Consider the following 25,339-nt stretch of genomic DNA (forward strand, 5'->3'; position numbering starts at 1 on the left):
CTCCTAGGAATCACTCTCTTTGGGGATGGACACACACACACACACACTTTACAGAATTCGGCTCCCAGGAAAAGATTTGAAACTTACTCTCAAACAAAACTGAATAATAAGACTTGATTAGGTCCAAAAATGTAAGGGGAAGAGAACTTCCTTGTTTTATAATTTCAAATTCAAGGTCCTCGATGCAGGGCATTAGAGTGGGAGGGAAGGATCTTTACAACAGTGGTGCAAAGGAGACAAAAGGAAGAGAAAAGAATCCATCCCGAGGCTGCCTACATCCACCAGCCTGGTCCCTACCCGTCTAATCCTTTCTGATAATGGTCTGCTCTGGAATGTTTGTCCAGTGTGAGTTACTCGCTTTTATATTGACTTAGCCAAAGTCGGTTTCTGTTGCTCACACACTAGAGACCAACCCTTAAACTTCTGGACCTATGATTGACTGTCTCAGATTCATAACAGTTTCAGGTTTGGGGGTCCTTAAAAATAAGCCCCCTTCACTTCTGTCAGTTTTCATCAAAGCAGTTCCTAGATCTTAAGTGATGGGGGGGGTGCGGGGGGAAGGCAATTCACTGGTGGTGGTGTCACCCTTGGGCAAGTGATCCTGGGTTACATAAGAAATCAAACTGAGCAAGCCATAGGGAAACAAGCCAGTAAGCAGCATCCCTCCATGATCTCTGCTTCCCTTCCTGCCTCCGAGTTTTGCCTTGGCAGCCCTTGATAGTGGACTATAATCGCTTCTCCCTAAGTTGCTTTTGGTCCCGTTGCTTACAGCAGCAATAGAAGTGACAGCCCCCTTGACAGCACATAAGATTATTGGAACTGAAGCTCTTTTTGTCTCATTTGTCGTAAAGAAGGAAGAGTTTCCATAAAATTCTGTGGCTAATTCTCACTGGAAAATTTTAAATTGTTTAGATTCATAGAAATATAATTATAAGACATTGGGCTTGGTCATACATCTGTTTTGTTTTGTTTTGTTTTGTTTTGTTTTGTTTTGTTTTGTTTTTTTAAAACCAGATCCAGCCCACGCAAGCTACACAGGGGAAAAAAAGATTTTCAAGGAAGGAGACATGATTATCTGTTTGTCACAGTTGCCGTAAATTCCTTACTGGAAACAATACTTTCACATTTGTAGCCTGGAGAGGTGGCTTGGAGATGAGGGATGTCTATTGCTCTTGTCGAGGACCCAAATTCAGTTCCCAGTACCCTCATGGTAGCTCACAACTGTCTGTAATGCCAGTTTCAGGAGACCCAGCAAGCCTTCTTCTGACCTCTGAGGGTATCAGGCATGCACACAGCATATATATATATATATATATATATATGTGTGTGTGTGTGTGTGTGTGTGTGTGTGTGTATGTATATATATGTGTGTGTGTATATATGTATATATATGTGTGTGTGTGTGTGTGTGTATGTATACCCAGGGGATATATATATATCCAGGGGAAACACTCATACACATAAAGTCAAATAAACCTAAAAAGGAATTTCAAGATTTAACTGGGTTAGTCACGCAGGGTGAAGACTGCTTTGAAAGGTATCCTGATGCTAGAAAGCATGTGTCCCAGTCACTGGTCTATTGTTGTAAGGAGACAGCATAGCCAGGGCAGCTCTCATACGGAAGCATTTACTTGTGGACTTGCTTGCTGTTCAGAGGCTTAGTCATTATCATTATGGCAGGGAGCGTGTTGCATGTACATAGATAGACACAGTGCTGGAGAAGTAGATGAGAGTTATATCCCAACCCACAGGCAGAGAGCAAGACTGGTCCTGGGCATTTGAAACCTCAAAGCCCACCCTCAGTGACATATTTCCCCCAACAAGGCCACACCTCCTAATCCTTCTAATCCTATCAAACAGTTCCACTCCCTGGTGACTAAGCATTCACATATATTATCCTATGGGAGGCAATCTTATCCAAACCACTACAGCATGTGATGACACTGATCAATTACTGGAGGAAATAATGCAGTGTCCTCACAGGGAGACGATATACATTCTCCTGTCCTTTTCTTCCTGACTAATGATCAGAATATGAGCAAGCTGACAGCAGGTGGTTATTACAGAATATGGGATACCTTTATGATGGAGAAAACATGACAAAACACATGGCTTCCTGGGTCCCCACTATTGAGGAGGTTCCATGTCAGCCCCAAGTCGCCTTCATCCGGTCTTGCATGCGGTAGAAACCCAGAGATTTACCTTCTCTAGGTGAGTCCTCCCAGATGAACCACTTGACTCAGCATAATCCTACCAGACACTTCTGAGGGAGACCGGGCACTGTCACTCCCATTCCGTCCGAAATTTGTCTGTCTGTCTGTCTACTGGCTGTCATGGTCGTTTTTCTGGTTAAGATTTGAAGAAGAAAACTCATCTGTTTCTGAAATGACTTTAAAGCTTATTAAAAAATAAAATAATTTAAAAGTGGAAGCAAACAGAGAATGCTGAGGTATAACAGTGCTCAGAGCTCTTTTTTTTCCCCTAAGGAGAAGGCACGACATGGTGGATCACACTACATTCAATCTGGGATGTTAACAATGGAGTGCAGAAATAGCAGGCTGGTGTCACGAAGAACTGTTGAAAGCCTGCATTAGAACTCCTTTCAGCGTACCTGTTGTGACATTTTTATTAACAATTTGAGCAAAGAATTAATTAAATTGTAATGAGATGTGGAGGTGACATGGTGCCAAGAGACAAGCTCCTGCTTGGGAAAATGAGATCATATAACTACAGAATTATAACAGTAGGGCCAAAAGGCTTTTGGGATTGCTCATAGCTTCCCATTTTACAGATTAAAGAAACTGAGGCTTAGAGACAACAAAACACCTGGCTAAAATACACAAAGAATTAAAAGTAAAGTCAAGAGGTAAAGTATTTTCCTAGCTATACAAAGACCTAGGTTCAACCTTTAAGACCCTTAAAAAAGTATGGATTCAACCTTTCTATCTTTCAAGAATATGAAAGCTAAATCACGACTTGAGATTTGAAAAAAATAACTGTAGCCATGAACTGATGAGAGGAGATGAAATTTAATCAGGTCAAATGTTACATGTTAGGGTTTTTTTAAAAGTCCACTGCTCAAGCACAGCAGGGAGTAGCTATGCTTCAATCATCAGCACTTGTAGGAAAACACTTAGAGATGCTACGAGGCTCCAAGCTGGAGATGTCAGCAGTGTGATGCTGCTGCAGGAAAAAGGCAGTGGGGTCCTTGGTGGCATTACTAGAAACAGAATTTATCAAAGCTGGGTGGGGGGTGAGGGTCCTGCTGAACTTTATATGCTCTACCTGGAATTCTCATCCAGTCCTCGATACCAGATTTTTAGCAGCAATCTAGATATATTCATCCACATCTAGGAGAAGAGCCTGGGATGGAGTCATGTGGATAATGCTCAAAGGAAGTTCGAAAGCTTCAGAGCTCTGTAATTAAAACCTTGAATCCTGGAGCCAGACTGTCTGGGTTTAATCCTAGCTCTGCCAATTACTCAGTATATGTTTATTTAACCTCTTTTCACTCTCTGTAAATTAGGACTTATAATAATGCCTATAATACCTATCTCCAAAGATAAGTGAGGTAAAGCCTTTTAAGTAGTTTGCACATTATGGCACAAAACAAGCACTTGATACATGCTAGCTATTGTTAGAATTAAGATTCTAATGTGGAGATATAGGCATCGATTTGTGTGCTTCTCAACCTTGATCAGAGAAGGAGATTCTCCTCTCTCTCTCTTCTCTCTCTCTCTTGCTCTCTCTCTCACTCTCTCTTTCTCTCTCTCTCCTCTCTTCTTCTCTTTCCCTCTGTCTCCCCCTCCCCCACCTCTTCTCCCTCCCTCTCCCCCTCTCTCTTTAAGTAGGCAGGGATTAATGCAGAGACTCAAAACTGGTCAAAGCATTGAGAATAAGTGACTGAGAGTGCCCACCCCCGGAAAGGACATCTACAGCACATGCTTCCCAAGGCTCAGGGAACGTTAGAGGAGGGGGAAATAAGAATACAAGAACTGGAGGATGAGAAGGAGAACTGTGAAGTGATGCTTTCTGAACATGTCAGGGTCATTGCCTTCATGAACTCACAGTCACAGTGGCTACCTGCACAACATCCACACAAGGTCAAGACCGTCAACCTCCCCCTATAGACTGATAGGGAGCTTATGGGGCCCATTCATGGCTGGGGAGCTACTGGCAGGTGATGGCTGCCAGTGAATCCTTTCTCTTCGGAGGTGTGGCGACTGGTAAGTTGCTCATGCTGCAGAAGATGGACCCACACCCAGTAAGCTGTGGGAATTACTAATTGAACTTAGTGGGTTATTTTTTGAAGAAGAGGAGGAGGAGGAAGAGAAGAAAGAGGAGGAAGACAAAGAGGAGGGAGACAAAGAAGGAAGAGGAGGGTGAGGAGATGAAGAAGAGGAGGAGGAGAAAAAGAGGAAGAGGAGAAGGAGGAGGTAGGAGATGGGGAGAAGAAATGAAATTGGGAGTGAACATGTTAGAGGGTTCTGGGAGCTGCTGAGATTGGAAGTGATATGATATGAAATTCTCAGAATAAATAAAAATATTTTTTTATAAAATAATCCAAAGAAATGCGAGGAAACGGTAATAGTATGGTAGGCTTTAACAGTTATCAAATTACTTATCATGTACTATATGTATTAGAAACTAGTCCCTACAGCAGAGAGCTTGATCTAAGTTTTCTAGGGATGGGCTTGGTTTAGAAACAGAGCATATTTCCCAGTTTGAGCAAGAATACACAGACCTTGTCCTGAAGTCATCGTCAGTCTAACGGAAGCTGAGGGGGGTGGTGGGGTCATACAGCCATCTTGTGAGGGTCTTCTCTTTGGGAACACTGGTCCAGGTTTTTAGGGGATGTAAATCCCACCTGGAATGCAGGGTTCTAACCAGCTAGGGTTGGTCACTGGGAGCTGTTCTGAAGACAACCTCTTGACAATCATTAGATGTAGAAGTGCTCTGTCCTTTATTTCCTCCTGCTTTGTCACTGTGAGGAAACCAGTTATATGCTGACCCTTATATAGCGTCTGGTACCCTGGACAGCTCCCTGGGGAGCAGGCCACCGCTAGGGGGCGGCCGCCAAGAGATGAATAAGTCTGAGGCTCTGGGGCTAGCTTGATTTCCAGGCCCAGTAAGGGGGCGGGGGGGGGGGGCGGGAGTCGGGGTGTGTGTGTGATGAGGTGGTGTGCAAATTGGATAGAGGTTTGTGCTCCATGGGTGCGAGACAGAGTGAGTCGCCTGGGTGTGAGTCAGCATGCGGGTGCTAGGGGGCTCGGTAACTAGTCACGGAATCTCACTCTCCTCCACCCATCCATTTTGCACTGTGCGCCCAGGTCCCATGCGTGTGCGCACCCTGCACGATGCCAGATTCCAGGCTGTGTGTATTGGTTCGGCGAGATGGCTGGGGATGGGGTGTGTCCTTGTTGTGTTCCTATCTTCGGGTTAGGTGTATTCTTCTCTCCACCCTCTGTGGGGTGTTGAGGAGTGTCCGGATTAGAGTGAGCTTGTTCCTGTGCTAGTGTATGTGTGGTGCATGTGTGGGTAAGTGTAGTGGAACCGAGTATCAGGGTTGGGTGCTTGCATGAACACCCGGGTCTATGTGTAGGGTGGGTGTTGGCGTAATCTCAGGTGTCCAGAGGCCGGAGTGATGGGGGTGTCTAATCTCCCACAGGAGTACAGGACATACCTGCCCACCCTCCCTTCACCTCCCCAAGCTGGTCAAGGCTCCGTAGGGAGCAGTCCTCATGGGGAGAACCTGGGGAGGTGTTGTACCTGAGAGGAATAAGAGAGTCAGGGTGCAAGGGGCGGGCCAGGTCCCCGGGTGCGGCGCGGGCTCGGGGGACCCGCGCGGCTGACGTCAGGCGACTCCTTAAATAGAGCCGGTAGCGCGCTCCACTCGGCATTTCCCGAGGAGCCAGAACGCGGCCGGCGCCAGCGCCACCGTCCGGTCCGCTCATCCTCCCGCCGGCACTGCCGCGCGGCCACAGAGCGTCCCCAGAAAGGCGCTCGGAGCATCCGGAATGGGGCTTCGGGCGCTGGGCGCGCTCCGAACCCGACGCGCGTGAGAATCGAAGAGCGCCGGGAGCCGCCCGGCTGTCCAGAGCCCTCATCGCTTAATACCGGGAGATGCTGGCAATGCAGCCACCTGGTCCCCGAGGAGCCACCGTACCCGGGACCCCCGGGCACGGTGCTTGCCCAGGCCAGCTGCCCCCAGAGGAGATGATATCCCTTACGCCCAACGCGCACAGCGGGGACAGCGCCACGCGAGCCCTCTAGGCAATCGCAGAGCCACGCAGCAGCTCCGCCGCAGGTGCCACCTCGGAAACCATGACCCCCGGCGCGGGCCCATGGAGCTATGGCCTATAGGGTCCTGGGCCGCGCGGGGCCACCTCAGCCGCGGAGAGCGCGCAGGCTGCTCTTCGCCTTCACACTGTCCTTGTCCTGCACTTACCTGTGTTACAGCTTCCTGTGCTGCTGCGACGGTCTGGGCCAGAGCCGCCTGCTCGGCGCACCGCGTTGCCTCCGCGGCCCCAGCGCAAGCGGCCAGAAACTTCTGGCGAAGTCCCGCCCGTGTGATCCCCCGGGGCCGACGCCCAGTGAGCCCAGCGCTCCCAGCGCGCCCGCCGCTGCCGCTCCAGCACCGCGCCTCTCCGGATCCAATCACTCTGGCTCCCCGAAGCCAGGCACCAAACGGCTGCCCCAAGCCCTCATTGTGGGCGTCAAGAAAGGGGGAACTCGGGCGGTGCTGGAGTTTATCCGCGTGCACCCGGACGTGCGGGCCTTGGGCACTGAGCCCCACTTCTTCGACAGGAACTACGGACGAGGACTGGACTGGTACAGGTAAGAGGGTCACGACAGCTCCACTCTGAGCTTTGGGTTCGCTCCATCCTTAGAGTAATTCCTTGCCTGTCTTAAACCGGCAAGTGGATTGTGGGGTGACTACTGTAGAGGGTCCACCCAGAACTTCCCGGAGACTGACTCTTCATGACGCTCTTTGAAGCGCAAAGGGAAAGAGTATTCCTCTTGTCCCTGGGGTCTCTGGAAGGTAGGGGACATTTCTAGTCAAAACTAGGTGCTGGCTGGAGGGCTGCCTTCTTTGTCCAGTTTTTAGGGCGGTTGGAGCTGGTTCCCTAAGGCAAAAGGCTCTACTCCTACCCCTAAGCTGATCTTCCCTGGCCTGTGTGGCACCTGCAGTTGAGAAAGGGAAACCACCACAAAGGCCCTGTGTGGTGATTTCTGCCTGGTAGGTACCCATTCTTAGGGCAATATGAGAGTGTGTCCTGAGTTCTCGCAATGAGGAGAATGCCAGTCTCTGCTGTAAATATTCGCTATGTTCTGAGGCTCACTCCTCCAGCAGTTCTAGTCCTGAGCTGGTGGGGTTGGAGTGTAGGAAGGAACCTTCGCTTTTGGTCCTGTCTCTGACACTTACATTGAGCAAGTTCCTCAAACTCTTCCAGCATTTCTTTCACTATCAATTACAAGGGGCTGGAAAATACTTCCTGCCCTGTTTGCCTGTCCAGTCTTTTTCAAAGTGTTTGAAAGATGTAAAAATGACCGTTAGAGGTGCTTTTAAAATAGTAGCCAACAGGAGGGATTTGGAAGATAGGTGGGCACTTCAGGTGAAGACTAGGCAGGATCCTAGGAGTAGTCAGACATGCTTAGAATGCCCACTCTTCCCTTGGACTTCTGCCAGCTAGAGTCCCTCCCTCCTCCAGGGGGTGGTGTCTGGACCTACAGTGAGGCTTCATTCTCCAGTGCAGCCTTCACTCTTCAGTGCCTCTGGTATCCATTGGCCTTCACACCTTGTGTTGTGCAGAATTGCAGGATAGGTGCACAGAGGGACTGAGTCAGGGCACCTCTGGGGCTAGAGTATAGTGTGAGCCTAAGAGATGTCACAGAATCTGTCTGTCATGGAATCTACCTGAAGACATTCTAGGCAGTTCAGAACAGTAATGCAATTCTGGAGGGATGCCATGGTGGCTGCCAGAGTTGCTGAGGCTATTTCTTTTATTTTTCATATAAAAGGAGACCCTTGACTCATTAGAGTCATAAGCATACTGGATAAAGAATAATTTCTTTGGAAAAATGACCCGATGGAGTCATAACAGAGAGTTCTGGATTTCCAAGGAAAGGGGGATCCACAGGAATGTGTTGTCACCTTTCTCAGCTAGCCCTGGCCAGTATAGCTATGACTGTTAGGAGCAATGGATGGGACGTATGCTGTCCCTAAGAGGCAGACACAGTTTGTAGTAGAGCCAAGCAAGGAACTGCTGGCACACAGTCAGGTGAGGCTTCATGCCAATGCTGATGACCCACTATGCTTTCTGAACTGTGACCCAGAGGTGTTCCATCTAGTTATGTGCAAAGACTCTTTGAACCAGACCCTGGGGTATGAGCTGCAGAAGCATCGAACACCAGTGCCCTGCTCGAGGTCGCCCTCAGCCACACTCATTGCGTGCCAGGGTTTCCTCGATGGAAAATATGAAGATTGTTATGAAACCTTTTCCCACGGTGAAGTGCTTTTTAAGTGCAAAATAGCAAAATTCTGAGCATCTAGCTTTTAGGTGATGCTCCCTCCCATAAACACCTCTATGTTGAGCCCAGGCTCTTCCTCCCCGCTCCTTCTCCCTCCTCCACTAAACAGCATACCTCAGGCTTCCTTTCTGGAGCCTGTGTCATTCAGGGATGACTGCTTTTTATTTTTAACCTTGGCATGTGTGATTCTAAGCCAGCTTAGCTGTGAACCTTGGAGATGGGAGCCATGCCTTTTTTTTTTTTTTTCTTTCCTAGCACATTTGGATTCTGCTAAAATTCTCAGCTGAATCTTGGTAGGTTTTATTTAACATGAGGCTCACTGACAGCTCCACTTCTTTCTCTCTCCCCTCCCCCTCTACCCTTTGTTTCTTGATAGTTCTAAAGGAAAGATTAGCCTGGAGGTCTGGTCATAACTATGATACCTATCAGTTTCTCAGGAAGGCTGGGAAGTCTACAGCACCCAGGAAAGGACTGTGTGGTTTGTGCTTTTGATGGGGGTTGGGGACGGCAAACCAGTGCCCTCCAAAGTCAGTATTTCACACAAGGATTGCTGTTTCCTCAAAACGTAATATGCTCCCCTACTGGGGCACTGTTTCCTCTGTTTTATCCTTTATCACCACTTGAGTAACAGCAGTCATTGCAGAAACTATGGGGATTCCTGAGAATCTTTACACTCTGTGTTCAAAGAGCCAGCCTTCTGTCCACTGCTGTGGCCTCAGTTTCCCAGGGTGGAGCCCATGAATGCAGTGGAGTCCATGATACTTTGCCCATCTTGAAGCCCCAGAGCACTTCTTAGGCCAGATGGTCTAAATGCAGATAGACAATGGGAAAATAAGGGTCACCAACCATCAAGCGGCAGGTGATACATCTCCTCCATGATGGCAGACTTGATACAACCAGAGAAACAGCATCAGCAAAAGGGGACGAGCCCACAGAGCCCTTGTCTTCTTTGTTCCTGGATCCTAATCCCTTCTTGGGAATCGCCAAGCCGAATGACCCCGGAGAACCCAGCTCTCTGCAGAGGAATCCCTCCGTGATCACACCTCACCTGTGTGTCTGGCCTGAGTTCCTCTCTTCAAATTTCCTCCCAGATGCAAGCATATGGATCCACGGGGGAGCCAGGTGGGGGCCACTAGCTGCTTGGAAGTAAAGAAGATGAGATATGAAGTTGATGAGTGTCATCCCATTGTGTCAAAGACCAGAGATGACTTCTTTAGATGCTGTGTGATTTGGAAAAAAGGATGATCACCTTGAGTCTCAGCTGCTTTCTCATGAGAATGAAGCCAGTAATAATTGTCTCGGGTTTGAAGAACGTATGGAACATTGCATATGAAAGTACCATGGCGGGGGGGGGGGACTTTGGTATATAAAGATAAGCCAATGGTGTTACTACTGTTGCCACAATTGCTGCTGTTCTGCTGCCAACACTCCTGTTATTGCCGTTAATACTCCTGCTAGCACAACTGTTAGAGCACTACCTGCTGCCACTGCCAAATGAGGCCAAAGAATGCATCGCTAAAGAAATAATTTTACACTTCCCCCTTTTTACGTGTGTGTGTGTGTGTGTGTGTGTGTGTGTGTGTGATGCATGTGTGTGTCTGTGGGTGCATGCATATGTGTGAGCACATGCACTGAAGGTAGAAGTTGAGTTGTTGTTCTTGCTTTTTGAAACAGGGTCTCTCTCTGAACCTGAAAGTCAATGATTCCACTAGGTTGAATGACCAGGAAAATGCCTCTTCAGCAAAGAGATTATAGGTGCTTGCTACTGGGTTTTGGGTTTTATGTGAGTTCTGGAGCCCGAGCTGAGGACACTCATACTTGTGTCCACTGCAAACTCTTTACAAACCAAGCCACCTCCTCAGGCCAATATGTTTCCTTTCCTTACTTCCTTTCTGTATTCTCCCCCGACACTCTCCCACCCTTGCTTCTTCCTCTCCCCTCCTTCCCCATCATCTTCTGTTTCTTAACTTTGCATTGATAGAATTTCACCTCATATTTCTGATTATCCACCTTTAAAAATGAGAACAATGCCTGACCTGGTCTTTTACATCATATGAAAACCATGTAGGGCACCGTATGTGGAAACATGCAACATACCTAAGATTTCACATACGATGCTGTTGTTTTAACAAAAGTTTGCCTCTGAGCCAGCCTATTTGAAATGTTTGTCATTTTTAGAGAAATATAAATGGTATCATGTCCAGAAGTCTTTAGGGTTCAAGAGAAAGGTGAGTTCTGTTTCAAGTATCTCAATTCTGTTAGCCTTATGGGTTGGCAGGGCATACATATGGAGAGGAAGGGAATCTTTGCTAAATGCATTAAAATGCCAACTGGGGAAAGTTAATACATGATAATTGACTCTACACTGGTGTCCAAATGTTGATAGATGAACTTGTTATAAACTTTAGACGCCATCTCTTATCTCTGTTTACTTTCTCGCTCAGTGTCGGTGTGTTCTTAGGACTGTGTAAGACAAGCAGAAACAGGATTTGCCCCAGAGGTAATGCTCTAAGTAAGACAGAGAGGGGAAAGCACAGGATGAAATCCATCACATTATCAAGCTCATGGAAATCAGTGACTCATCTGTAACAGCAAAGCCAAACTCTGGCACAGCAAGCCTTAGGAGGAAGCCCACAGGCAGGAGACAGGGGCCTTCTGCATGAAGAAGAGAACACAGAAGGCTTTGCCATCTCATAACAAACTGAACCACACACGAAACAGACCGAGCTATGCTCACTGTGTATGCGTATTGGTGATCTGTAACCCTTCCCCCACATGTGTGGTCTCCTGCACAGCATCTTCGCAGACACACCTTTATAAGGAGTATTTTTGCATGGTTCCAGGGGAGTGTGACATATTCTGATGAAATGAAGCCATTGAGTCTGGAAATCCTGCATCTGTCATCCTCACAGCACGCTGGAGGTATATTCGTTAGTTACAGCTTGTGTACCGTTCTCAGTCACTGAATGGGCCAGAAGAGCTGTTGGTACTCAGGGAAGGTTTGGGGGGCAGAGAAGTCTCACTTCCCTTTGGAGCTTCAAGGGACTGGATGATCTGGGAGTGAAGAATGAGATTTCTCCCAGAGAGCTTTGCTTAAGGTTGTGAAGAAGACCCTGATAGGCCTGAAATTTTTACCAAATACACATCGTTCATAGTGTTTATGGTGTTAAAATAGAAAAACAAAACAAAACACTCACTAGAGAAGGTAAGAAGCATAGCTGTTTTGTTTCTGTTTTTGTTTTAATTTTCTGAGATTACAATGTCTTACAATGAATAATTGATGTCCTGGCTTCCATGAAATACTCTGTTTCCACCTTGGCTGTCTCTTGCCTTGAGAGTATGTCATCCCCAGTCACCCTGAAGTCTAACAATCTTCCAAAGAACCCCCGACTAGATGGAAAATCCCCAACATGGAATCTCTGCATCCAGTAGTGGGGATGGGGTGGAGTCGGGGTGGAGGCAGGGTCGGGGGATGTCTCTGTTGGAAGCTGTACTCATTTTGAAATTTCAAGTGTTACCCATGCCATCTCCCTGAAAGCATCTATTTTACCAGTAGGGAGGGGGTGGGGCAGATGCCCACCAGGGATGAGCTGCTGTGATGTTCTCCAGGGGCAGCTGTAAGGAAGCACTTGCTTACATAGGTTGGGAGGAACATCCCAAGATCCCCTATTCATTCTGGTGCACAGTCGATGCCAATAGGTGCCATTTCCTGAGGTATTGTTAATGTTCTCTGCATTCTGTGTTCAGCAGTGTTGAATAGCGTTCTTCCCTTGGTTAGCCCTCCATGAATCATTTCTGAATGATTGAGTGACAGAGTGGGTGTGGAGGGGCGGAAGCACACAGCTCCCTATTGATCCGGATCTGCTGGAGGACTTGGAGGGGAGGCCAGCTCTCTGCGTGATGGCTCACAGCCAGTGGGCAAGGAAGAAGGAGGTAGATAAGCAGACACTCACAGGCTGTGAGTCAGGCCAGAGGGGTCTAAAAGGTCATGCAGCCAAACTAAGTCTGCGGCACCCACCGTTTCCCCCAGAGCTAACTCTGAGGTGGGTTAATCCATTTATTTGTCAAACGCCCACCATTGGCCAGGCTCAGTGCCAGGCTGCTGTGGGCTGGCTCTGCTGCCACTCTTTTCTCCTAATGGGCTGCACTGATGGGCTGGAGAGCTTTGTAGTCCATGAGCAGTTTGACAAGGTGGGTAAAAGCCACCAGTGAGTGGAAATAACTTAGCATTTCAGAGGTAATTGCTGCCTGTCAGGCTACACAGCTGGGCTGTTGGTCCAATGCTCTACTCCCCAGAGCTTTCTCTGTGGGATAATGGGACAGGGTGGGGAGATGAGGGCTCTGCGTGAGTGCATTGTCCCAGGAGACATGGCCAGATGTGGTGGTTTGGTCGTGGGAGCTTTGGCATCATAGGGTTCCTATGTGTGCATTAGCTGTTGTGTCTTCTCAAACTTCCAGCCAGAGGCTGACAATGGTTTTTGCTCAGCTCCCATCCTCTGCTCTAGATGGAGTCTGGAGGGATGTCCTCTACTATCTCCCAATCCATGGCAGTGCTCCCATTTTGGAGGGATGGCTCCAGCATTCTCTAGACTTCAGTCATTACAGGGTACAACCTCTAATGTAATTTCTTAATATTTGTGTTTCAGTGAAAACTGCAAGGATGTTTAGCCAAGACTGAGCCAAGTGTAGGAGAAAGAGGCTTGATCAATGAGCACTAAGTTACAGACAGACAGGAGCACAAGGTTCTGGTGAGCTAATAAAGTGGAATAAAGATAACACCAATGCACGACACAATTAAAAAAAATCCTAGGAGAATTCTGAATGTTCCACTAAAAGGAACCGATAAATGTTTGAGGAGACATATATTGAACCTGACATATGTGCAGCACACTGTGTGTGTTGAAATATCAGGTGGCAATGAATCCCTTATGTTAAGCTTTGATTACTGTAACAAAATACCAGAGACAAGCAACTTTAGAAAGGAAAACGATTATTTGGGCTCATAGTTTTTAAGGTTTCAGCTCACCAATGCTCCATTCTTACAGTATGTGCCAAGGCAGTATATCATCCTAAGTAGGTGGCAGAAGCCCTAACCTCATGGCTGGGAACACAGGAGACAGAGCAAAAGGGTCTAGATTCCTGCTATTCTCTCCTAGGACAGATGCCAGGGACCTAACACCTTCCACAGAACCCAGTCTCTTTAAAAAAATATTTCTTTTATATTTTGAGATTATACTATAATTATATCATTTCCCACTCTCCTTTCTCCCTCCAGACACTCATGTGCACCCCTTGCTTTCTTTCAAGGTCCTGGACTCCTCTTTCATTATTTGTTTTTGCATTCACACATGTATATACCCATATATGTATGTATATTGCATAAATATAAACTAGTCGGTCTGTATAATACTAATCTTATGCATGTTTTCATGGCTCACCATTTGATATTGGATAACAAATTGGTATGCTCTTCCTGGGGAAGACAATTTCTCAGCGGTCTCTAGTTGCCTAGAGTCCTTCGTGTAGGGTTGAGGCCTCAGGGCTTTCCCCAATCCATGTCAGCATGTCTACTGCTGTTGTCCTTGTCATGTCATGGTTAGGCAGTCATGCTGGTGAGACTTCATGCGTGTAGCTTCCTGGCGTTGTCAGGAGACATAATCTCACAGTAAACCCCACGTTCTTACAGTCTTCCCATTGCCTCTTCTGATGCTTTAGGTACAAGAGCACTATAGAGATGTAGCCACTGTGACCGATCCATAACTCTAACTCTGCTTTTTTGATTGGTTGAGGTTTCCTGTAATGGTCTCTGGAGGTCTGCTCCAAAAAGAAGTTTCCTTGAGGGGTGAAAACTACACTTATTTGTGGGTGTAAGGACCAATATTTATATTGTAGTTGGGGATTGTGCTGTGACAGCTTAGGTTTTCCTCTGTGATCCAACCCTTGGCTAGGTTTTCAGGAGCAGGCATGAGCTCCTTCTTGTTGAGTGGGTTTTAAGTCCAATTAGAGAGCCATTGGTTACTACCAAGGTATGCGTGCTACTACTCCACCCTTGGTTTGCTGGTCCTTGATGAAGTTCATAGCAATCACTGCTGAGTAGGAATGTTGGTTACATTTCTCCTTTGGGACCTTGCTTGGTGCCTTCTGGTATCATGAAAGCTCGTCCTCAGCAGGATATTTTCAGGCCAGTTCCAGCCCAGGGGACTCTGAACCCTGTAGGGTCCTCTTCCCCCTTAAAGGTTCCATCACTTCCAGAAGCTTTAAACACATCCTTGAGCAACATTTTCTAGACCCAAATCATGCTGCCATCTAATATTTTAAAATAGTTTATGCTTCAATTAAATATAAACTTAAATTTCAAAATTATATAATCTTAGATGTTAGGGAGCTTATGGAGGGCATTGGAGGAGAAAATAGGGAGTGAATATAATCATATTTATTGCATACATGAATAAAATTCTCTAGAGTAAACAAAACTATACTCTTTCATAAAGGAAAAAGTCTTCGTTCTTTTGTTTGGTTAGTTCCTATTTTGGAGCAAATAGCATAGTGTGCCATGCAGCCCGAAAGTGAGGAGGGAAGTCCTGCACGCCTCGCCTGGTGGTCTCAGAGCTTCTCTTTGGAGAAGAAATGACAAGTCCCCATTTTGTGAATCCCTCCAGTGATGTTTTCCATCTGTAAATCTAATGCATTCTATGCAAATGCATTTCAAATAAATATATTTACAAAACAACTTGATTTAAATTTCCAAAATGGAAAGCAGTATCAAATCTGAAGGTAATCTCCAAACAGACAGGTTGAGAACAAAGCAGTGTTATTGAGTTTTTACTGAAGAGCATGCTGGAATGTTCCACACCTACAGCACTCTCTCTTTAGCTGGGGCTATTAGGAGATGCTAATAGGTTAAGGAAATATTGGTATCAAGATGGGATGGTCCTCCTTCATGTGACCAGTAGGGATGGAACCGCAGTTAAAATGATGGTAGACTTCTTTTCTGTGACGTAATGGCATTTTTCAGATTTTTTCTCCGAGGGGAGAAAGCAGGACATGACCGACATCGTGAGAAACATGGCTGGAATTTGTAGAACATCCAACTTAACTGAGTGCACCCTGGGTTTCTTAGGTTTCTTTGATGTGTTAATGATTGGAAGAGAAAAAGCAAAGAGAAAACTGAGAACAAACACAGTGAGAAGACAGGTGTTGCAACGTTCAGTGCTCACAAGGGCATCCAGGCTTCAGAAGAGCCAAGCTTCCCCCAAGAAACTGTATGGTAGATATTTAAAGGAAGAAATATATTAAATCACAAGGCTTTCTCGTTATTCCCACTACTGGGGACTAAACCAAAGAAGCCACCATCTTCACCCACCCTCTCTGCTGCCGCTGCCACACACTCAGTGACAGCCACTTCAGTCTACTTTGTACCATAACTGCAGCCAAGATGTCAGTGTAAAAATTGGAGAAAAGCTGTTTTGTTAAGGAGTCAGAAACCTACAGGAGGGGGCTCGGGAGTAATTTTATATCTATTTTGAGGTTTGCATGAGGCAGGGCATTTCTTTAAAATACATCCTTGGGGCTGAGGAGATGGCTCAGTCAGTAAAACGCTTGCCATGCAGGCATCAAGACCTGATTTTAAGCCCCAGCTTCCAAGCAAAAAGCCAGACATTGTAACACTTTTGTAATGCCAGAGCTGGGGAGGCAGGGCCCAGTGAGAGACCCTGACTCAGAAAATATATGGTAGATGGCTCTTATAGAATGATACCAAAGCTGAACTCTGATGGCCACATACACACACACTTGTGCATGCACACCCACACAAACCTTCTGGGTGCAGATTTCTGTCTCTTCTATTCCACTGTGAAGACATGAGATTTTTTTTCCCTTTGGTTTTTCGAGTCAGGTTTCTCTGTGTAGCTCTGGCTGTCCTGGAACTCACTCTGTAGACCAGGCTGGCCTTGAACTCAGAAATCTGTCTGCCTCTGCCTCCCAAGTGCTAGGATTAAAGGCGTGCGACACCACTGCCCGGCAAAGACATGAGATCTTAGAGTTTGAGTTTGAAGTAGTCCCCATGAGTTATGCTTTGAGCACTCAGTCCTGGCTGGTACTGTTGGTTTTGGACCATGGAGTCTGTAGAAGTGAGCTTGGCAGGATGATGAGGGGCTGTTGCTGGTTACCCAGTCCCAGGCTTGGTCCCATACCAACTTCTGGGTCTCCTGCAGTAAGAGCAGCTGCTGCCCTGCTGTGCACTCCATCACACTACCTCTGCCATAACAGACGGTACTCACTGGAACTGTGAGCCAGAAGAGTCCTCCAGCCTCACATTGTTTCTGTAAACAGTGCATCAGCTCTGCTTCTCCAGTCTGCATAATGTCCCTGAGCTGAGAGTGAAAGTACACCCCCTGGGGAAAACAGTCCCTGGGACTGTGCCTATGTTGTTAACAGACATAACAGCGTGTCTATGGCAAGACTCCTTGGTTCTACCTTTAATGGGGAAATAGTTATCAATATGGCTGGGAAGATGGCTTCTTGCTACTCAGTGTTTCCCTGCCATCAGGACCTACTGCCAGGCTGAGTCCTGCATCTACTGTGAGGCTGGAGTCAAATGAATGGGCATTGGTTTTGAAATTATGCCTCCTGGTTGAGCTGGGAGCCTCAAAAAAGAATGAAAAGATAGACAGATAAGTAGATAGATAGATAGATAGATAGATAGATAGATAGATAGATAGAGTACATGTGAGAAAGATGGAGGCAGACAGACACAGACATACAGACAGATGACCAGAGAATCAGATTTAAGATATATGTGGTGAACGTAAAAATAAGAAGGAAACAGAAACTACATGACTCCTTAATGGCAGGCTTTTCCAACACACCTAGTAGATGCCTAAAACCATGGGTAGTATGAACATATACACTATGGTTTGTCTCATACTCAAATATATAATAAAAATTGATATATAAATTAGTCACAGTTAGAGATGACTAGCAATAGCCATGAAAACAACATTTGTAACAATATACTACTGTAACTACTTGTAAGCTGTGTTTCTCTCTCTCCCTCTCCCCCTCCACCTCCCTCCCCCTCTCTCCCTCCCTCCCTGCTCTCTCTCTCTCTCTCCCTCCCTCTCCTATCCCCTCCTCAGAGAATCGTATTGTACCTTCAGGTTTTGATTTAAGAAAGCACTTCACAGCTTCTCCTTGGCATCTCTAAATCTCCAGCCCCACTTACCCTTACAGTCTGGGGCCATGATTAAGTAAAATGGCAGTCATGGGAGCACAGGTACTGAGAAACTGTATGCATTAGTTACCTTTCCTATTACTGTGACAAAATATGGAGAGATGAGACTAAGAGGGAAGGGAGTCATTTGGCTAATAGCTTTAGAGGTCATTTGTCCCATGTACTTGGGCAGGACATCATGGTGATGAGAACATGGGTAGGAAAGAGGAACTTCTTACCTCATGGCAAAAGGAAACTGGAAGGAAAGGAGGAAGGGAGGAAGGGGCCAGAAGGAGAGGTATGGAGAGAGAGAGAGAGAGAGAGAGAGAGAGAGAGAGAGAGAGAGAGAGAGAGAGAGAGAGAGAAAGAGAGAGAGAGAGAGAGGAGAGAGAGGAAGAGGAGGAGGAGGAGGAGGATAAAGGTGAGGTAGAGGAGACATGAAGTGTCCAGGAACAAGATTTTCCCCAAACTTCCAGATCCTCTCAAATCAGTGCCACAAGATTAAAACAAAGTAAAATAAAACAAAAACAAACAAACAAAAACAAAACAAGCATTCAACATCTGAACCTGTGGGAGGCACTTAATACTCAAATAATAACTTTATGATAGTCCATCTGATGACTGAGGCAGTGACTGAGTAACGGGTAGGTAGCATACACAGTGTGGACACATTGCATAACGGGATGATTCATGTCCTTGTTAGAAGACATCAGGATGGAAATGCCATAATGTTATTCATTGTAATGAACAGTAAAACTAACAAATTATTTTATTCTGGAATTTCTTGGGTAATAATTAACTGCAGAAAGCTAAACTATAGACACAGGCATGAGTAGCTGTAAACAGCAATCAAAAGCTCAGACTCTGAAATCAGGAAGACTGTGTTGGCATCTCTGCTCTAGTGCTTGCTGGTAGATGTCCACCGACCACATTAACCAGTTGCTTCTCTTTGGCACAGTGCTCTGTGTGTGCCCTGGGGCTCAATCATACTGACTGTTGGGTAGGGAAGCAGCGAAGATTCAGTGGACAATAAAAGTGTTTCTTCTACAAAAAGTAACCAACAAGTGTTAACTGTGATTATTGACCATTGAGTCTTTCATTGAGTTTTTGTTGATGTCAACACTAATGACACAGAGATGAACAGAGCTCAGGTCCTGCCTTTGGGATTCTCACTTGTTGATTGGTTTTGAGATGTTCATGACACTTGCACACACAAGTCAGGGAGCACCATGATAGTAGGACCAGGAGAATGAAAAGAAGATTCAATCAAGCTGGAGGAATGAAGGCTTCCTGGAAGAGATGGTATGTGATCTGAGCCCCAAAGAGCAGACATCCAGAGATGTTGTCCTACCAACTGATGAAGAGGTATCCCAATGGGACGTTATATCTAAACATACCCATCACACAATTTCTCTTCTGGAGACAGCAAAATCAGAATATAAGTGGCCTCTGCTGAATGACTGGTCACCTGTTATGTGTCAAACTCACACTAAGCCTCAGAAAGAAGGTCTTGTTTTGAGGAGCTGACTGGTGAAGACAAGCTAGGAAGACGTGAGCAACAGATACTCCCAGACAGAACCTGTTCAATCACAGAGGAGAGGCCTCAGGCAGGGCAGGGCAGTGAGAAGCTTCCTAGCTGAGACCTAACCTTGAGGGAGTTTGCAGCAGTCATGTCTCTCCTGGGATTCATCCTACACCAGTGGCTACCAGACTTGGTTCTTTCTGTGACACAGGTCTCAGTCCATACACATGTCACCTCCTCAAACACAAAAGCAAAGGAAACAAACCTTTGTTTTGCCATCTGCTGAAAGCCTTCCTTGCCCATCTGTGATGTCTTCACAGCCTTACTTTATCCATTCCATGCTTCTTGCTACAATTCAAATGTGTCTGGATCATTCTCTTTTGACTTGAAAGCTCTCTGGGTGCAGAGACCTGAACTGTTTCATTTGCTGGTATCTCCGGAGCTTAGAGTTGGAGCCTGGCACATAGTATGTTTTCAAGAAAAATTAGTTAGCTGAGTGTGAGTATTCTCAGGAGTGAGGTATGGCTGAAATCATGAGTTTGTTCTGAGGCCACTAGTAATTTATATCTCTTTATTTGGATTACCTTATGGGCTCTGATGGAGTGATAAAATACAGAATTTTCATGTTTGAGGATTGATCATCATGTCATTAGATGCCTGTTGTATGTCTACTATGTACCAGACTATACAGTAGTCACAGAAGAGAGTAGTGAAACATCCAGAAAGAAGCCACTGTCCCCTATGGTCAACAAGAAGATATGTCTGTGTCAGCGATAGATAGTGTGACAGAGAGAGTGGGGGGCAGGGAGGTGCTGGTTGGGGCAAGGTATTCAACTCTAAGTGGTTAGAACAGGCCTTCCTGAGATGGTGATATTTGAGCTAAAATGTGAAGGCTCCAAGACAAAGAGTACAGCAATTTAATGGAAAGAACCTTGATAAAGAGAAAGACAAATGCAAAACTTTTAATGGCATCAAGGTTAGTGGAGTGATGGCAATAACCCTCAGGGCCAGCATGGCCAGAGTGGACCCAACAAGGAGGAGAAACATGTGGGGGGGGGGGCAGATCATGCAGGGTCTTAGAGATCCCTGCAAGAACCTTGACTCTTGCTTAGTCAACGAGAAGGAGCTGAAATGGCTGGAGCTCTGGAACCCATGATCTGACTTCTTGCTTGTTTTTGCTCAGACAGGTTCTCATGAACTTTAGTCTAACTTTAAACTTGCTACGTAGCCAAGAATGCCCTTGAACTTTGGATCCTCCTACCTCCATCTCTTGAGTGCTGGGGTTACAGGGTCATGACACTATGTTTTTAATGTAGTGTTGAGTGCAGAACGAGGGCTTTGCATGCTGGCCAAGCACTCTGCCAACTGAGTGACATGCCTGGCTCCTGCCTTGTTTTATCGGGCTCTGCTGAGCTGCTCTGTAGGGAGGGCAAAGCAGGAACAGAAAAGGAGGCCTCTACGATGGTGGCAGATGCCCAGCATGGTCTGAAAACATGACTGCAGGATTAGTTGATGAGGGCAAGGTGTGGAGGACAGACAAGTCAAGCAAGAAGATGGCTAAGACAGTTACGATGATGTAGGACATGTTGCCATTGGGCACAAATGACTGAGCTATAGTGCATTTGTGGCTTCTCTCTGTTAAACTTTTAAAGTCCATTGCAAGTGACAAGCTGAGGTTTGAGCCTAACCCTTCCAAATCCAACCTCTTGCCTGACTTTTCAAGCATCCATCCACAAGGGTGGCTGCTATGTTCAAAGAATGTAGGATGACTTGTTCAACTGTAACCTGGATTCTTCATTCCCAATTAGGTAGATGATAGCCGAGCCATCCTAAGGGTCTTTGGGGCCTGTTTTAAAACATAGACTGTTTGGATAACCTCTTGACTTCTTGTCCAACCCTAAAAAGGCATATGCCACTTATATGAGTCACCCAGCTTCTCCTCTGCTCTAGCCCCTCCCACAGGTATGACAAGGTTGCTGTCATGATGACGTTATCAGATTGGAGACCAATGCTTGTGATTTCTTTCAGCAGAACCAAAGACTAGCATGGCTCTAAGATAGTCGGGTTCCAACTTTCCAGGACTTCCCCCCCACCCCCCGACAGGCTGCTGAAGCATAGGGGATGCTCTCTGCCTTGGCAGCCTCTTTGCAGTGTGTTTCTGCTTTGATGGCTTTAATGAAGATATGAAATCATCTAACAGCTTTCATTTTGCTCAGGCAAGATGGCTTAAAGTGGAGGCAGCCTTTCCCAGGATCAATCCCCATCTTCAGAAGTGGTTGGTTAAACTCTGCATTTACAGCCACTTCTCACTGGAACCGTGTGGGATTTAAATTATTAATTCTGTGAAAAATGAGTTAAGTCTCTACAGAGCTCTGTAGTGGCACCAGCCCCACTCTGGGTGCCTTTCTCGTATTTCTCTAGCACAAACATTTCAGTCAAATCCTAGGAAGCATGGCTATCTCTCTCTGTTAGTCATTTTGCTGAAGGAAAGAACTATGTCAGGTTTCTAAGAGACAGGCACTTCTGTCAAAGGCACTTACAGGTTCTTGAACTCGGGACTCATTCTAATGACAACTGTGCAAATAAGGTCATGTCTAAGCAGATCAGCTTCTCTAGTTTGGCTGAAGCCAAGAGAAATATGTAGAAGGGTTGGGACACCCTGAGGTACCAGAACACGGCATGAGGAGCTGGAGGCAGGGACTGAGCCTCACGGAGTTGCTAGTCCAAAGCTTCAAAAAAAAATGGGATATCCTTGAGGGCTCTGTGGGCCATAAATGAATGAATGATATTGGCCAACAAAAATCAGGAACTCATCCTGAAGAACTAAGCCTCATTTCAACATCCTTGTATCTCTGAATCCCCACTTCTCTCTCTTCTCCCCTCCCTTCCTCCCTCCTTCTTTTCTTCCATCCTTCTTTTTTTCTCCCTGCCATCCTTTCTTCCCTTCCTTCACTTTAAAAAACAATAGATTTAGTGGTTCACCCCTATAACCACAGCACCGGGGAGGCTGGGGTGGGAGGATCATAAGTTAGAGGGCAGTCTAGGTTATGTAGCAAGTTCAAGGTTAGTCTGAGCTTTACAGTAAGATCTTGCCTCAAAAACAAACAAACAGCTGGGCATGGTGGCACACACCTTTAATCCCAGCACTCGGGAGGCAGAGGCAGGCGGATTTCTGAGTTCGAGGCCAGCCTGGTCTACAGAGCGAGTTCCAGGACAGCCAGGGCTATACAGAGAAACCCTGTCTCAAAAAACAAACAAACAAAAAACAACCAAACAACCAACCAACCAAGCAAACCAGATGGTGAGCTCCCTATTTGTAGTTGTGTCTTACTGATTCAAAACTTCTTACAAAGATAGTGTGTGGTCAGGGTGTTACTGGTCACCCGTCTTTCAGAAACTGAGGGAGTGGTTTCAGAAGCAGGTATCATTGACCCTCTGTTACTGATACTCTGTGATGTGTGTTGCTCCATTCTCCTAAGCCTTGGGTTCTTTTATATGAGATGAAGGCCTCACAGGCTCTCACCACATAGCTATCTGAAGTAAATTGATTGAACACAACCATGTTAGGCTTTACTGTCACTCCATTGGTCTTCCTTCTAGAGTTGTGGTTGAAGTAAGTATGATTATTGGCTACTTGTGGCCTTGCCAAGAAAATAATAGACTTTCACGGTCATAACGTGGACCAGTGTTCTTAGTTTGGCCAATGAGACAAAGAAATCCAGAGTCAGGATGATACATGATTGGCGAGTCCTACTTGGTCTCTGCTGCTCCCTGTCAGTCTCGTGTGTGCTCGAAGCATCCCTGGTCACTCCTCAGGCTCATGATGCTGTGTTTCCAATAGCTGAGTTTCTCCATCCTTCTACACACTTCTCCTGGCACTAGCATCTGGACAGCACGGGAGCTTAGAGGTTCATATTTTAGAGATGATCTTGCTTGCGGTAAATGTCAGAGCCCCTCTGATTCTGGACGCTTAATAGATGGAATCTGTCCTGGAAAGGGAGAACTTCTTGACAAGAAGGGGTTGGGGGATGTTCAAGGGTGGAGCATAAAGATCGGCCTAGAAGAATCTCTGTTGACCAGTACTCAATGTATATGAGAAGATAGAGGAACATTGGGGTTCAGAAGAGAAAATGAGGATGAAGAAAGAAGAGGTGTGACAAGAAAAGCCAGCCACAGCTCAAGAACAGATGGCCTGCCAAGGTTAGCATGGACCTCGTTAAAACCAAGTGAAGCAGTGGTGTTAAGGATGGGGTTGTGTGTTTAGCACTAGGAGCCAATGATGGACAAGCCAGAGAGTCATCAGTCATCCTCAGAGGCAATGCCCACAAACCCCTAATTTGTGGGGCTTTAGGCAATCTTTCTAAAAGCTAACACCTTGTTTCCCAACCTTCAGCCATTTCTCTACCATCTTCATGACTTACTTTTGCCTGTACCTACAAATATCATTTCCTCCATATTCTATTAAGGACTTCTCATAATGTTTACTCACCTACATTTACTAAAAATGAAAGTTCAGGAGGCTCGGTCAGGAAAATGTTGGCTGCACAAGTATGAAGACCTGAGGTCTATCCACAGAGCTATGCATAAAAGACATATAAAGTGGCATGCATCCATCAGTAATTCCAGCATTGCACTGACAGAGACAAGAGGATTCTGGGGAGTTGCCGAGTTAATATGGCCAATTTGATGAGCTCCAGATTCCATGAAAAACTGTGCCTCAAGGAAAAGGTAGGGGATGGAGACATGGTTCAGTGGTTAAGAACACTGGCTGCTCTTCCAGAGAATTCAGGTGTGATTCTCAGCACTCACATGCAACTCAGAACCGTCTATAACTCTAGATCCAGAGAATCCAACGGCTTCTTCTGGTCTCTGTAGGCACCAGGCATGAACATGGTGAGCAGAGATGCATGCAGGCAAACGTCCATATACATAAATAATAATAAATAAATCTTTAAAGACTAATAAGGTGGGGAACAATTGAGAAAAATACATGACATTAACATCTGGTTTTTACATTCACTTGACCCTTCACTTGTACACACACACACACACACACACAGACACAGACACACACATACACACACACACACACTCCACAGAGGAAACTTTAGATCACCATCCTTAACGACATTCCTTGCTTTTTGCCAGAAATAGAAAGTAATTGAGAAAACAAACACAGTCATCATCAAATAGTGGGCTCTGTGCTATTCCAACACCGTTGGCTGCCATGCTCTGCTGGCTGCAATGCTCTGCCTGAGGCAGCCCTGCTCTGTTGAGGAGGAAAATAAAAAACAATTGAAGGTCTGGGAATATAGCTCAGTGGTAGAGTGCCTGCCTAGCACGTGCAAGGCCTTAACTAAGTCTAGTTACGGCACACACACACACACACACACACTCACTTACTAAGAGCTATCAACATCATTCTAACAACTAAGACTTTCTCCATGATGCAAGTAATAGACTCAAATATAGTGACATAGGAAAGCGAATTATTTGTTAATGACAGGATGGAGTGGTGGTGAAACGCCTGTGTGTACCGTCTCATTCTTTAAGCCCTAGTGCTGCAACTCCCACACTTTGGGGAGTTGTGACCCACCCCCACTGACTTTAGTGTCACCGTATTACTGTATCATATTTAGTTGTCATGGTCCATCAACAGCTTGGGAGGGACTGGCTGACATTACCAAGTCTGAGTGGTTTAAAAAGCTGTGATTCTGATTTAAATTGCAAATGGATAGGGCATCATGGGAAGTCGAATGCAGACATGAAAAATGGGAGGAAAAGATCCAGCTCGGCAGTATTTTTAGATCTCCCCCCTGATCGGTTTTGCATAATTTGTATTTGGACTTTGGTTTTGATAAGTTCTGATCTTCACTCGCCAACGGCTAACCCAAGGTTTCCTTCCAATCCCCCACAGCCCCTGAAATCACCTGTGTAAAACCTTTATGAAACACTCCTTAAAAATACAGTGACTTGGATGGGGCTCAAAGGCATCACGCCATGCTGAGTGAGAAGAAGGTTATGTACTGCCTGTTTCCAATTATACATGACACTCTCAAACAGGCAAACCAACG

At 46.0% G+C, this 25,339-nt stretch overlaps 1 protein-coding gene across 7 annotated transcripts in view; it reads left to right on the forward strand.

The window, feature by feature from the left end:
• Window positions 1-5,207: 5,207 nt before the first annotated feature.
• Window positions 5,208-25,339, forward strand: part of Hs3st2 (heparan sulfate (glucosamine) 3-O-sulfotransferase 2) — a 110,184-nt gene continuing 90,052 nt past the window's right edge. For 2 of the 7 annotated variants that reach the window (XM_006507464.1, XM_030242241.1), the window contains exons 1-2: window positions 5,233-5,409; window positions 6,460-6,837. In XM_006507464.1, the coding sequence (XP_006507527.1) occupies window positions 5,252-5,409; window positions 6,460-6,837 (536 nt within the window). In that variant the 5' untranslated portion in view covers window positions 5,233-5,251. The other 5 variants (XM_006507466.3, XM_030242240.1, XM_006507465.1 and 2 more) reach the window with 5 other exon arrangements.

The sequence above is a fragment of the Mus musculus genome, chromosome 7 (genome assembly GCF_000001635.26).
Source record: "Mus musculus strain C57BL/6J chromosome 7, GRCm38.p6 C57BL/6J".
Taxonomy (NCBI): domain Eukaryota; kingdom Metazoa; phylum Chordata; class Mammalia; order Rodentia; family Muridae; genus Mus; species Mus musculus.